General features: G+C 40.6%; 1 protein-coding gene across 1 annotated transcript; it reads right to left on the reverse strand.

The window, feature by feature from the left end:
* Window positions 1-1,835: 1,835 nt before the first annotated feature.
* On the reverse strand, window positions 1,836-9,898 carry actr10 (actin related protein 10). The gene is made up of 13 exons (XM_062411629.1): window positions 9,713-9,898; window positions 8,450-8,522; window positions 8,278-8,360; window positions 7,978-8,086; window positions 7,087-7,194; window positions 6,757-6,824; window positions 6,517-6,596; window positions 5,835-5,870; window positions 5,095-5,174; window positions 4,908-4,981; window positions 4,624-4,705; window positions 3,189-3,390; window positions 1,836-2,830 (listed from the first exon to the last, which is right to left on the reverse strand). The coding sequence occupies exons 1-13, from the start codon at window positions 9,787-9,789 to the stop codon at window positions 2,649-2,651; spliced, it is 1,254 nt and encodes a 417-aa protein (XP_062267613.1). The 5' UTR covers window positions 9,790-9,898; the 3' UTR covers window positions 1,836-2,648.
* Window positions 9,899-12,567: the final 2,669 nt, after the last annotated feature.

Consider the following 12,567-nt stretch of genomic DNA (forward strand, 5'->3'; position numbering starts at 1 on the left):
GCACTAGCTCCCATCACACAGCTGCTCTGGTTTCTCTCTGGATGTGGTTGCTTGTTGACGCAGTTTGGCTTTCCTCCGCTGTTTATTCACAACCCTGGTCCTCGGAGCTCCGCGTGTTTAGATTAGGCACAGAGGCAGCAGCAGACCTGAGGTTATCATTACCGAGGCTGCTAGAAGAAAAGGAAAGTCTCTGCAGAGTTTTGTCGTGTTTGTGCACAACCACAATCACAAGCTCACTGCTGACTGTGTATCTGGTGTGAGGGCTGCAAACACAACTTGATAGTTGTAGCTGTTGCACAATGGTTGGCTTGTGTGTTCACGTTCTAGAATGAGCTACAGGTGCATCCCCGCCACGGTTCACCTCTTCTGATGCCACACAAACCTTCCATTTATTAGGAGGGCTCAAATGTATTTTCACAGCCAGTGTTATTTACGGGATAATAGGGTTCTGGTGATCCACCACTACGTAGGAGAAAACCAAGATGGATGAGGCCTTCCCTCTCAACAGATTAACCTCTCGCTCTATTCAGGTTGATGATCAGCATCCTGCAATATTCCTGATGTTACAAGTACAGTCCAAAACACAACAAATACAAACAGAGAGATGGGGAGAACGTAACTGTGAACCTTGTAAACTTAGATCTATGAGTCTTAATTGGATCTAATGCAAGATAAAGTTTATTTATGAAATCTCGTGTATGATCTGCGACAGATTTGGATATGCAAGCTTTTTCTTTCCAGTTGGCGAACGCTCCTCACAGACGGGGACTCACCCGATTCCAGGGGAGTCCCCTTCCTGCTCCCAGTCCCAGTCTGACAGCCAGAGGTCAGACGGACAGCTGCAGCTCTCTTGGTCTGGGAACCACACCGTCGCTCCAGTCCCAGTCCCCATCGAGGGAGGATGGGGGTCTCCCTCAGCAGGAGCGGAGGAAGCAGGTTGGGCTGTGCAGCTCTACATCCTAAGATAGAGCCGAGGCCATGGCTGTCTTTAATTATATGATAGAGCAACAGTCTGAATAAGTCTGTGATAACTCAAGCCAAATGTCCCTGTATCCAAAGTCAAGGGGGTGTGCACTCTGTAAAGTTAATCTGAGCGTTCATGATGCAGAAAGGGAATTTTCGATTCTAAACTCTGGAGTTTAAAGAGACTCCATAGATGGAAAAAAAGAAAGGTAAACAAGGTTATTTTTTCCTACCACATTAACCTTATTCTTGAACCATCAACTGAGCCCATTTCATCACAAAATATGAATGTTTAAAAATATGATGACCATCTGACTCGACAGAGAAGACAAGCACATACACACCCCTTTTACTATTAGGTCTTTGTTTCTCCTCCATTCAATGTTTATGGCTATTTTCCATTTTCCCAGTATTGTGCTGCTGATGCATTGTGGGTATTGCTACTGGTTCCCAAGCCCACGGTAGCCGGGCTAAGAGATGGATGTGACCCAAAGGGCCAAACAGATGCAACTCCATTCTGGGATAGACGCACACAGCCCCGCACACAGAGAAAACACGAGGAGTGGGCTGAAAAAAGAACAACAGTCTTCATTGTGATGAAATGTTTTTATTTTGTTTGGTCACTGTTCACCTAATCTGTAGCTGTGTAGAGGGAACAGTAAGCTTTACTGAAAGTGGTCATAACGCAAGTTTGCACCAACACATCTGACTACACAGTCTGGAGAGTGAGACACTGTATGTGCACTCATTTGTTGTAACTGTATTTATATTCAAAACTATGCTGGGAGCCTCTCAACACAAACCGCTGATGCTGTTCTGGCTGTTTCTTTAAGAAATAATTCTGAATAAAAATCAGTGAAATGCACGTCTGATTAAATTCTGAATATTTATTCGTTGAATTTGAGGGTTACAGAGCAACATGTCATTGTTTGAAATGTGTTTTACAGTTTGTACACAACAATGATCAACACATTTACAAGTGCTTCCGATTATTTAGTTGGAATAGAACTGTTTCTCTGAACTGAGTCTCTTGTTTGTTCTGATGCTAGAGCAAGTTACTGATAACCATGAGTAGCTGTCTATGTGTCTGCAGGGCCTTTAACGTGATTAAATGACTTGACATTGCCATGTGCAAATAAATAAATCAAACAGTTTTTTTCCTTTTTTTTTTAAAGTCAAGTGGTACCACTTCAGAGTGGTATCTTCACATTTGATGACATGACACTGGAATGTTTCTCTAGTGTTTAGTGACATTTTGAAACAAATGGAAAAGTCAAACCTGACCTGGTTGTAGGGTATTAAAACATTTCTGTTGAATATGATTCAACCAAAACCAGAACAAACTTGAGTGGGATTAAGAGTAAAAACATACATCTTCACCTCCTTGCTCAATGATTCTTCAACAGTTGACCTGGCTGCATGCAGCAGAAGGACAGTTTGAAACCTTAAAACTCTAATACTTCATGTAATCACCTAAACCCCATTGGGTTCTGTCCGTCAAGAACCTGCTCGTCTGACCATCAAACAGTCCACAATCACTGCACACAAAAATGTAAGTGTGACTACTGGACATGACAAACATTTAGAGCCGTAGGTGTATTTAAAAAACTCACAAGATTTTGATGAGATGTTAAATGTATAGATCTAATAGGCAGAAGGAGAGAACATGATTTTTGCAGAATGCTCTACTTCTCTGTGGAGAAGGCTCTCTTCATTAGTGGAGGAGGAGTCTTTCCTGCTTCATACAGAGACTCGGGTGGAGGGGAGCTCAGGCAGCACCAGTCTGGGATGCGACCTGTTTGGTTGTAGTAGTCCCGTGACACCGACCTGCTTCCCAGGACGTCCTGAAGGGCCCCGAAGATCGCACCTGTTGAGCAGAGAGCGATAAGAGACAGATTTATAAATGAATCAAGAGAAGTCACAAGCAAAAACTTCTGACATTATGGATTTTTAAAGTGTAAGCAGAAGAAATATTTATTCAGAATGATTTATTGCAAGATGACTGAAAGCCTTCCCACACTAGGTAGTGATAATTAAAATCAATAAAAAAATTGAATTACACAACAAACTGCACAACTATGCCAAGGACCAACAGTCCCCTTATATAGCCAAGGAAAATGAAATAATAATGACAAATATCAGTCACCTAATGTGACATGCCTGATTCTTTATATAAGATCGAAGAAATAATCTAGCAGAGGTAACAACAAAATCTCATATCTGACCTCCAAGCCAAGCGGTGCAGTTTGGCTTAGCTGGCGGAGCGTGTATTCGGAAACTCTTGCTGGCCAGCACGTTGCTGTACTTGGGCTTCTCCACCAGGAGGCGTATTTCTGCCAGCAGACGGTGCAGGAAGCCCGGCAGCATGGCCGTGCCTCCGATCACCACCAGGTTCTCAGAGAGCACTTTACGGGTGTCGATGGGGCACTAAAGAAAAAAACACACCCCCGTTTACCGAATAAAATCACTTGCAGGAATCACTTTTTATTTTAAGGTGGGAATTGCAAGGAAGAATGAGTCTTTTCCGTCTAGATCCCTTGTGTGTCGGTGAAAAGAGAAGCTGGATTATTTATTGTATTCATTCATTTGACACCATTATTACATATGAGTAAAGAAAACCGTTGGGACCACCACAAACCTATTTACTCTGCCATATCAGTGTTGTAGGACAAAAGATGGGGCAGAAGAACTACACTCTGTGGTTATCAGGACAGGTTTAGACCAAAAACCTCATGTGATGGATGAGAGTTGCCGTGGATAGCGTTACTGCAGTGCTGCCCTCTGTGTGCAGAGCTCGCCTGAAGCCTCGGGGGAGCTGCCGAGCCGTGTTTCTGTACATCCTGAGCAGAGTCGTGCACATACTGCTGTTTCAGACTGTGAGATGTCGGCTGCTGCTGTACGGTTAGAGATTAATTAGGCTGCTGTCCTGGGCTGACTTCATCCCCATACAGAGAGAGAGAGAGAAAGAAAGAAGCTCCCAGATTCAGGGAATGGCCACAGCCGAGTGTCGCCATAGCAACTGCACTAAGTCAAACTGCGGGCTCAACTCCACGGGTGCATGTTATGAAGAGGAAGGCTGTATTAGAATACCATTTTTTCAGGTTTGGTTGTTCAATACGAATACTCTTTTAAACTGACGGGTCTGCCTTGGATGATAAAAATCGTCAACTTTCAGGGTACAGCTCTGATAGAGGGCGAGAGAAAAACATAGTTGCAGACCAGTGCAGTTGTTATTTTCCCACATGGTGGTGCCCATTCGTGTGTCCAGGGTCCTGCTGGTCCTACAGTGAGCAGTGGTCAGGTGCATTGATCTTTGACCAACAAAACTGTGGTCTGAAGTCAATTGTGCAGAGTTCCCTTGTTATTTTAAAGCTGCAGGTACTAAAGGGAATTGGACATGGCACTATGATTGGTGTATAGAACATCATGCCAGAAACAAACCTCTTGATTAATTTAGGGACTAAGTACAAGAGTCCTGAATCATGTGCCTGGCAAAGCAATGTTTTCTCCTGTTCTCTGTTAAACTAGCGAACATGAATTTGCACACGTCCTCAGTGCACTAACAAATTGTTCTAAAAGTGGAAGTAGTTGAGAGGATAAGGACAAATACAACACCCTACTGTCACGCATATCAATTACATACAGAATCATTTTCTCTACCTTGACCAGAGCGTCAAGTATCAATGAGGCCACACTCTTCTCCTCGTTGTCCTGTTCAAACAAGATCTCCATCACAGAGTCCCTAAAAGAAAGAAGAGAAGAGTTCATGAGAACCTCTGACAGAGATGTTCAGCAAAGACAAAAAAAATATCACATACACTTTTTCATGAAGCGACATTAACCTAATGAGAAATGAAAAAAAATTCAAACATAGCCAACACTAACATACAAGATGTAAACATTTCACAAGAACTCCAACAAAAGCACATATTCTGACCAACTACCTGATTGATCCTTTGATGTGCAGGATTTTCTCCCCATCCAGTGGATATTCAACATCTGGAGGAGGAGCTGGACGCTACAGACACATTCAACAGAAAATAGAGTTTTTCAGAAAATTACACCAATGAGTTCCTGAATACAACTAAAGACCATCTCACTGAGGGATCCTGTTAAAAACATGTCATTCACCTCTGCTGCTCCATCCAAGTTAAATTTGGCTTCTTGGATATTGAGTCCTCTCTGCAGGTCACTGACAAAACATGTTCTCACTATAGGAAACAAAAAAGAATCAGTGAGTAACGATAACAAGTTTATTATGATTTAATACCAAATGACTTTGGGCCATGTTAATGACTGATAATTTATTAAAAGGTTGTAAATATACAAACTGGACACAAGTCCTTAATCAAAGCTTAATTGACATAATGTAGTATGTTGCACTATCCCCGTAAATTATGTATTTCATTCTCACAATGAAACACACGTAAATGATAGAAATGAAAAAATGTAATTGAAATAAAAACTAAAAATTTGCTGCTTCTCCCAATCCACTGTTCATTCTTCAATAAACAGTGAAAAGTATTAAAACAATTCAACCAGTTTCTTGCAGACAGAAACTAAATGAGACAAAACATGAAACTATCCTGTGAAACCATAACGGGCTGGAGTCTGCCCCAGTTTCCTGAAAACAGAGTAAGCCTGTCTGCTATTATTAAAGAGAACGAACATGAGTGATCCATGTGGTCAGTTTATTTGTTGCACTTCCTTATAATAATCCAGTGGTGGAATGGTGAAAACAGAGCAGAACAGTCAGATACATTGTGTCTTTTAAAAAATGTGGACATTGCTGGAAATAAAAAAACATTGTGATCCCTCCCTAAGATGAGAGGGGCCGATCATGAATTCAAAGACATCTCAGTCATACCAACCTTTGATATCCTCCACAGTCTCCTCTGGGATGGTCCCTGAGGAAAAGAAAAGAAAAAGAGACAAGGTTCTTCTGTCAACTTGTTTTCAAAACAGCCATTTCCCATTTCACTTCAGTTTATATCAAGATCCTGAATCAGCGTTTAGAGAAAGAATGAGCTCACACTGCAGCAAATAACTAGAATCGAGTCGGATTGCTTGTTATAAAAACAAATCCAGGTCATGGGGGAAGAACCAACACTGTTGCAAAAGACAATTTTTTCTGGAGTTATTCTTGTTTTTGTTGTCATTTGGACAACTTCAAAATCCTGCACGGTTGGATTTTATGAAACATATTTCCAGATTTAATTATCGATGCATGCATGAGTAGCTTTTCTCACTGTGCTGCAGCTGTGGATCTCACAGCTCAACACTATGATTCAGTATCAAGACAAAATGTGGACGGAAAACTCTAAAAGAGGCTGCAAGTGTATATATAATTCACAAATGGAGAAAAGGATTTACTCAGATGTCACAAAGAAACAAGTTCCTCTTATGAATAGTCAATGATGCATGATGGGTCAAAGCCATTATATTGTGTTTTCATTCTAACTAGTCAAACAAATGAGCAGTCCACATCAGAGCTACATGTTTGTCTTTTAAAAAGACAGAGACAGATGGTGTGTGGTGTTTCTCTCTAATTACCAATGATGGCTGGTACACTCTGCCCAGTGGTGGTGTCTGTGTCTACCGTGCACTGTTCCACGAGAAGGCCGTCTAACTCTCTACAAGACAGACAGTTGTGGTTATGACAGGAAAGAAGCACAAAAAGCTACAAAACATTTTCAATCAACACACAAGGGTGATTTTTTTTTAAGTGTGTAAAAATGAACACAGTGACATGCAAAGTCAGTCTCTCCTCTTCAATCACTTCCAGCTACTTACTTGTGAATGGCTTTCCCTCCCAAAGGCAGGGCCTCCCAGGCTGGAAGAATGGGAGTGCACTCATACACCTGATTTCACAGTTAAGGTAAGACGTCAACCCCAAAGTAAATATTACAAAACAGTATATTACATTCAAGAATACATCAGAAATCTACCTATAGTAAATTACACAAACAGCTGAGAGAGATGTAAAAAAAATCTCTCGGGATGAAATTTATCTGAAAACTAATAATTTGATATCATTTGTATCATGTACCTCCTGGTAACTGTTGTAGTTATTTCTGTTTGGGGTATTTCTTTAAGTCAGTAAGTCACAGTTTACAAGGATACAGGCAGCACCAGTGTCTCTGTGTGGCCACAGTCCATCACCAGGCCAGAGTTGATGCCCAAAGTCATGATGGCCATAAGGTGACTTGGGGCAAACAGCACAGAGGGCACCTGAAACACAGTCAAACCAAATATTCACTACATACTCCAGTTTCCTCTTATCATTAGGAACAGGATAAGGATAACAAAGGCTAAGTGTGTAGGATTTAGGAGGATCTATCGTCAGGAATTGAGAATAATAATTTTTATTTGTGTATAATCACCTGAAACTAGGAATCATTGTTTTTCGAGTAGAGGCAGGTCCTCTTTTACAGAGTCTGCCATGTTGTACCCCTTTACTACAGTAGCCCAGAAAAGACAAACCAAACACTGACTCTATAGAGAACTTTTACCTTAAGGTCACCGTGGGTTCTTCGACACATTTTTAAGGGCAAGGTGAGGGGTATTCAGTTGGTTGCAATATACAACCTCACCACTAGATGCCTTTAAATCTAACACACAAAACCTTCAAGGTGAAAGAGTGTCGGAAAAACTTTTGAATCTATTTGTCTGTTTCTGTTCTTTACAACTTTTAAACTCTATGTAGACTTATTAAATAAATACCAATATCTATGTTGAAATGTATTAGGCACATTTAAATATGACATTACAAGTAATATTTGTTATTACCTGATGAAAACTGTTTAATAAACTGCACATAAGTGGATTCTCAATATCTTACAATAAAAAAAACCTGTTGGTAATGGAGTTATTTTTCAGTTTACAATAAGAGCTTATTGAAAGTTATTAAAAGAAAATTCCCTGGATGAAAATAAGTTTGGCACAAAATAATAAACACCTCGTCAAAACAAGATCGGTCTATTTCATAAAAGCCTGATATGTTTGATGCTCTACCTCAAACTGTTTGAAGAACACCTTGGTGAGAGTCTCTCTGAAGTGAGAAGGGCAGAGGATGGACTCGATGATGACCACTCTTCTGTCGCGAGGGTTCACCAGCAGGTGTCTGGTTGAGACGGACAAGATGGCAAACACTGATTTTATGGAATGTTGCATGTTGTGTATGAGGCATGTCACAAATGTTCGACCTTTATAGGGCCAGATACTACAATATTGTACAAATTCATTACTGTATGGAGAACAGTATTTGACCACTAAGCATGTTTTATTTGCTTAGTTGCTGTACACAAGTCTCACCTGAAGTACAGTATGTGGATAAACTCTTTGAGTATGACATAAAGCTCTTCTGTGTTGATGTTGTACTGAACCACCTTGACAGCCTGAGAGAGAGAAAAACACACAAAATATTAACATATGATGTCCTTTCCTTCCAAATGATCACACCCGGTAACGCACAGCTGTGTCTCACCTGCTGCTGTCCTGGTTTCCGGATCTCGCTCGGAATTATGAACCTGGGCCCCGTTTCCCCTGCGAAGCCACATCTGCAAAGAAACACAGCTGTTAGCTGAGCTGCTGATATGCAGAGGATAACATTTACATTTGTGAACGTTCATTAAAATACACTAGTTAGATTAACGCTCCAACACATACTACAATAATAAAATTGCTAATGAACTGCTCGCAAACCAAACAATTATAAACATGATGCACACCAACATTGCATCCTCTTTTTTTGAAGAATGGAATCATTTTTATTAGAGCCAAAGGTGCCACTTGATAATTTTATGAGAAGAATATTAAATCGGTCGTCTCTCTATTATAAATAAAAGAAGAGAGCAGCTCTGTGTCAAATGTTGTGGTAAAGCAACTGCAGACAAAGACTTCGTTCTTTATAGAGAACTTTCCTCTCGATCTTCATGTGATTTGCCTCAGGCCACTTTCTCAACCTTACTAACTTTTAACCCACTTTGACTAAACTTGTTGTAGAACAGCATTTAAACACATCACTGAAACCATATTAACTGTGGGGAGAAAGGAAATGAGATTTTCATTATAGCAGTTATGGTTAATGTAATGTGCTCAATGTAAATCCCCCAAATGAGGGGAGATCTGTGAGGTACGATGAGGAGTAAACTGATTTATAGTCTCAGGCAGTGATCAGATTAACATGTGCTAACATTAGCTCCATTTACTTTAGGTCACTTCACCAGAAGTCATGGTGAGAGGGAGAGTTTCCTCTCACAGCGGATTAATAGCAGGAATGTGGCCTCAAAGCTAAACCCAATTCAGAGTTGACGTTCCACTGGTCCAGTTACATGTTATGTATTTTATTTTAACAACGATATAAAAACATCTCAACACCTCTGACATGAAAAAGATCAGCTTTAAAATAATCAAAATTGGATGAATACGAACATGGAGGATGTTCAGAAGCTGCAGCTGCTCGTGTTGCGCCTAACGTTTAGTACAGTCGTTTGTATTTTCTAGATCTCCTCTCCACTCTTACTTGACAGCAGCTATCACTAGCTGAATGTCCCAGTTAGCACAGGCTATGTGGCTAACTAGCTAACACCGCTGAAGCATTCACTACAGGTATAAACTATAAAGCATCATGTGCTAATGAGCTTTAGCTTGTGTATTATAAACTACGGGTGGTTGAGAGATGAAACACAGAGCTGGGTTAGCAATTTGTGCAAAGCGCTAACAAGGCGTGCTAACGACTGACACTCACTTTGTGTATGCTGCTCCTAAATCAATGACGATCGCAGTCTTCTCTCCTCCGCTGCCCAGACCATCAAATAATGGCATTTTATTATTATCTTCGCCTCTGGGCGAAAATGACGTGAGCTGCAAATCAACACCGACAGCCGCAAATCAGCATCCCAACAAAAATCTGTTGTCTTCCTGATGGGTTGGGTTGGGTCTTCAGAAACGCAATGACGTCACGTATGAGCGCCTGATCAAAAAAACAAATCCCAACAGCGACAATATCAAACTGATTTTATTCAAATAAATATTAATAATCCACCCAATTACTATACAGTCTATCTGACAGTCAACTATATAATTTTATTAAAATAAAATGACAACTGGGTAACCCATTCATTTTATCAGGTCAATTGAACTATTCTGTGACACTTACAAATAATGAGAAATCTGTTCTTACAGTAAGTCTGATACAGGAGTGTTTTTTTTTAGGATGTTTCAATTGTTGTCTGTCATAATTATTTGGGAGACATTTGGAAGAAGGAGCTTCCATCTGAAACAGTGGTGTACCCCATGAATGCTGATGGTCCAACCTGGTGTAACCTCATTGTCCTTCCACATGGGGTCACTCGAACTTTTTCAGTCAACTAAATTCAAACTATACTGCTGTTTAGCCATGTTGTCTGTGGAAGGTCCTTGTTGAATGTATTAAGTCAAGAGTTCAGTTTCTCTGATGCAAATACAAGCAACATCATCATATCATGTCTGGACAATCATATTACATCAGACCATGACCTCATCATCCACTTAAAAAAAAAATTGGAAAACTCTGGGAGTGGCATACAGTTCAGATCATGTAGTTGTACGTTTAAAACTTCAAACAAATACATATAACTAGTTGTGATTGTAACTGATTAATTATTCACGCCTGAACTTGCTTTTATACCCAGGTACTTTGAAATAAAATAATAACTTTACAGAGCAAAGAAATCCCTTGAGAACAAATCCACAAAACTGTTTGTTTGTACCACAATATAACCAATTAACAAAAAAAGAGGACTGTAAAAGCTCTATAGTTCATAATGAATAAAGGTAAAAACATGTTCTCTAACACAGAGCTCTTTTACACCCTGCTGAACTTGAATATATCTATCTTGACTCCTCTTATTAAAGTTCATTCCATTGCAGTTTGGATTCTCTTTTGACAGAAAGATCTGAAATACACTTAAATTGCACGTAAATGGATCAAAATTCTATTATTAACATTCAAACTTCAAAAACACTTTCTTGTTAATTTTAGCAAATAGTGAACCATTATGCCCCTTGTATATTATGGAGACAATAAACCACTTGCAAAAAATGGTAAAAAATTACCAACAATTCATGCAGAAAAAGCAAAGATTAATTCTTTATTAATGTAATGAGTCTAATGTGAATATTACAATTGTAGTGGGAAAATCACATTAGGTAATTTGTTCATTTAAAAACAAGTTTTAAATATAATATCAGCTTAAGTCTCAGTCAAGAATATTTCCTTTGTGATTTATATATACACGTAAACTGTATGGTGTCCCTGCTCTTATTCAGTATGAGGAGCCTGGAGTGACCTTTTATCAAAGACAACAAAACAACAATGGAGAAAAGACTAAAGCAGATGGAAATAAACTGCTGATTAGAAAGCGAGGCGATGAAGGACATTGCTGATAAACCAGAAGGTGAAGTCGTCGGTTTGAGTAAATCCTGTAGGTTTGAGGCATTCAAAGGCAGCGCTGGAGAAGAAGCAGGCGGACACAATAACGCAGAGAAGACGCCGGAGACTTCCAGTCAGTGACGCTGAGCTGCACAACAACCAGCCTCATCCTCCTCATCCTCCTCCAGCCTGCTCTCCTCTCCAGCCTGCTCTCCTCTCCTCTATCGGTGCATGTGAGGCTCATGTGCGCCCTGCAGGCTCAGCGATCCGACACCAACTCTGAAAGGTAAAGGCATTTCTTTTGTATTTTTAGCCATATGCGACTCCCATTGTTCCCAAGTAAATCTCGCTCTCAGTGCCTGGGCACGATGGGATGTAGGTGGGTGCCATACGGCTGTGATTGGCTCAGGTGCATGCAGTCAGATCGGATCAACACCGCAATATGAATGTGTTTACAATCCATATGCTGTTAGCGATAGCGATTATGTAATTGGGTATTAGATTGCATGTGATTGATTGGGTGTGCGAGCTGTGATGGTTGCATGGTGGTTTCAGGAGGTTTGCGCATGGAGTAAAGTGTATGACATTGTTGGACTGAGCATCATCACGCGTCTGGAACATGACTTCTCAGACGCTTGTCTGACTCAGGGTGTCACCCTGTCAACACCACACGCGTCGCTCCCTCCTCATCCTCACACAGCAGCGATCGATTATCAGGTGGTTATCGGTGTTAGATCACGTGGAGAAGCAAATGCGACCCACAGAATCAGATTTCCCCCTAATTTGATTTAATGTGCTATTTCTAGTCATGTATATACATCATGAATGCATATCGGTCGGTTGTGAGGGAGATGCAGATGTGTGCAAGGTAAACACGTGTAACATCATGGTTCCATCTGTGCAGCATCGCGGAGGATAGGCAGCCTGGTGCTATTCATGGGTGATAATGTGCAGAGGATTGCTTTGTCAGATTCACACTCTTTTGTCACTCTACCTCTCTATGTGTGTGTGTGCATGTATTTGCTCTATGCAAAATGAACACAAGAGTCTGAGATTAAAAGGAATTTCATCCAAATTATTTAAAAAAGATGCTGCCGCAGCACCAAAGCAATGCCAATCCTGCTCTCTGTATGAAGTGCTCATGCCAGTCCTTTGATCTCTAGCTGCACACATCTGTAATGTGCCATGTC

Source organism: Platichthys flesus, chromosome 18 (genome assembly GCF_949316205.1).
Source record: "Platichthys flesus chromosome 18, fPlaFle2.1, whole genome shotgun sequence".
Taxonomy (NCBI): Eukaryota; Metazoa; Chordata; class Actinopteri; order Pleuronectiformes; family Pleuronectidae; genus Platichthys; species Platichthys flesus.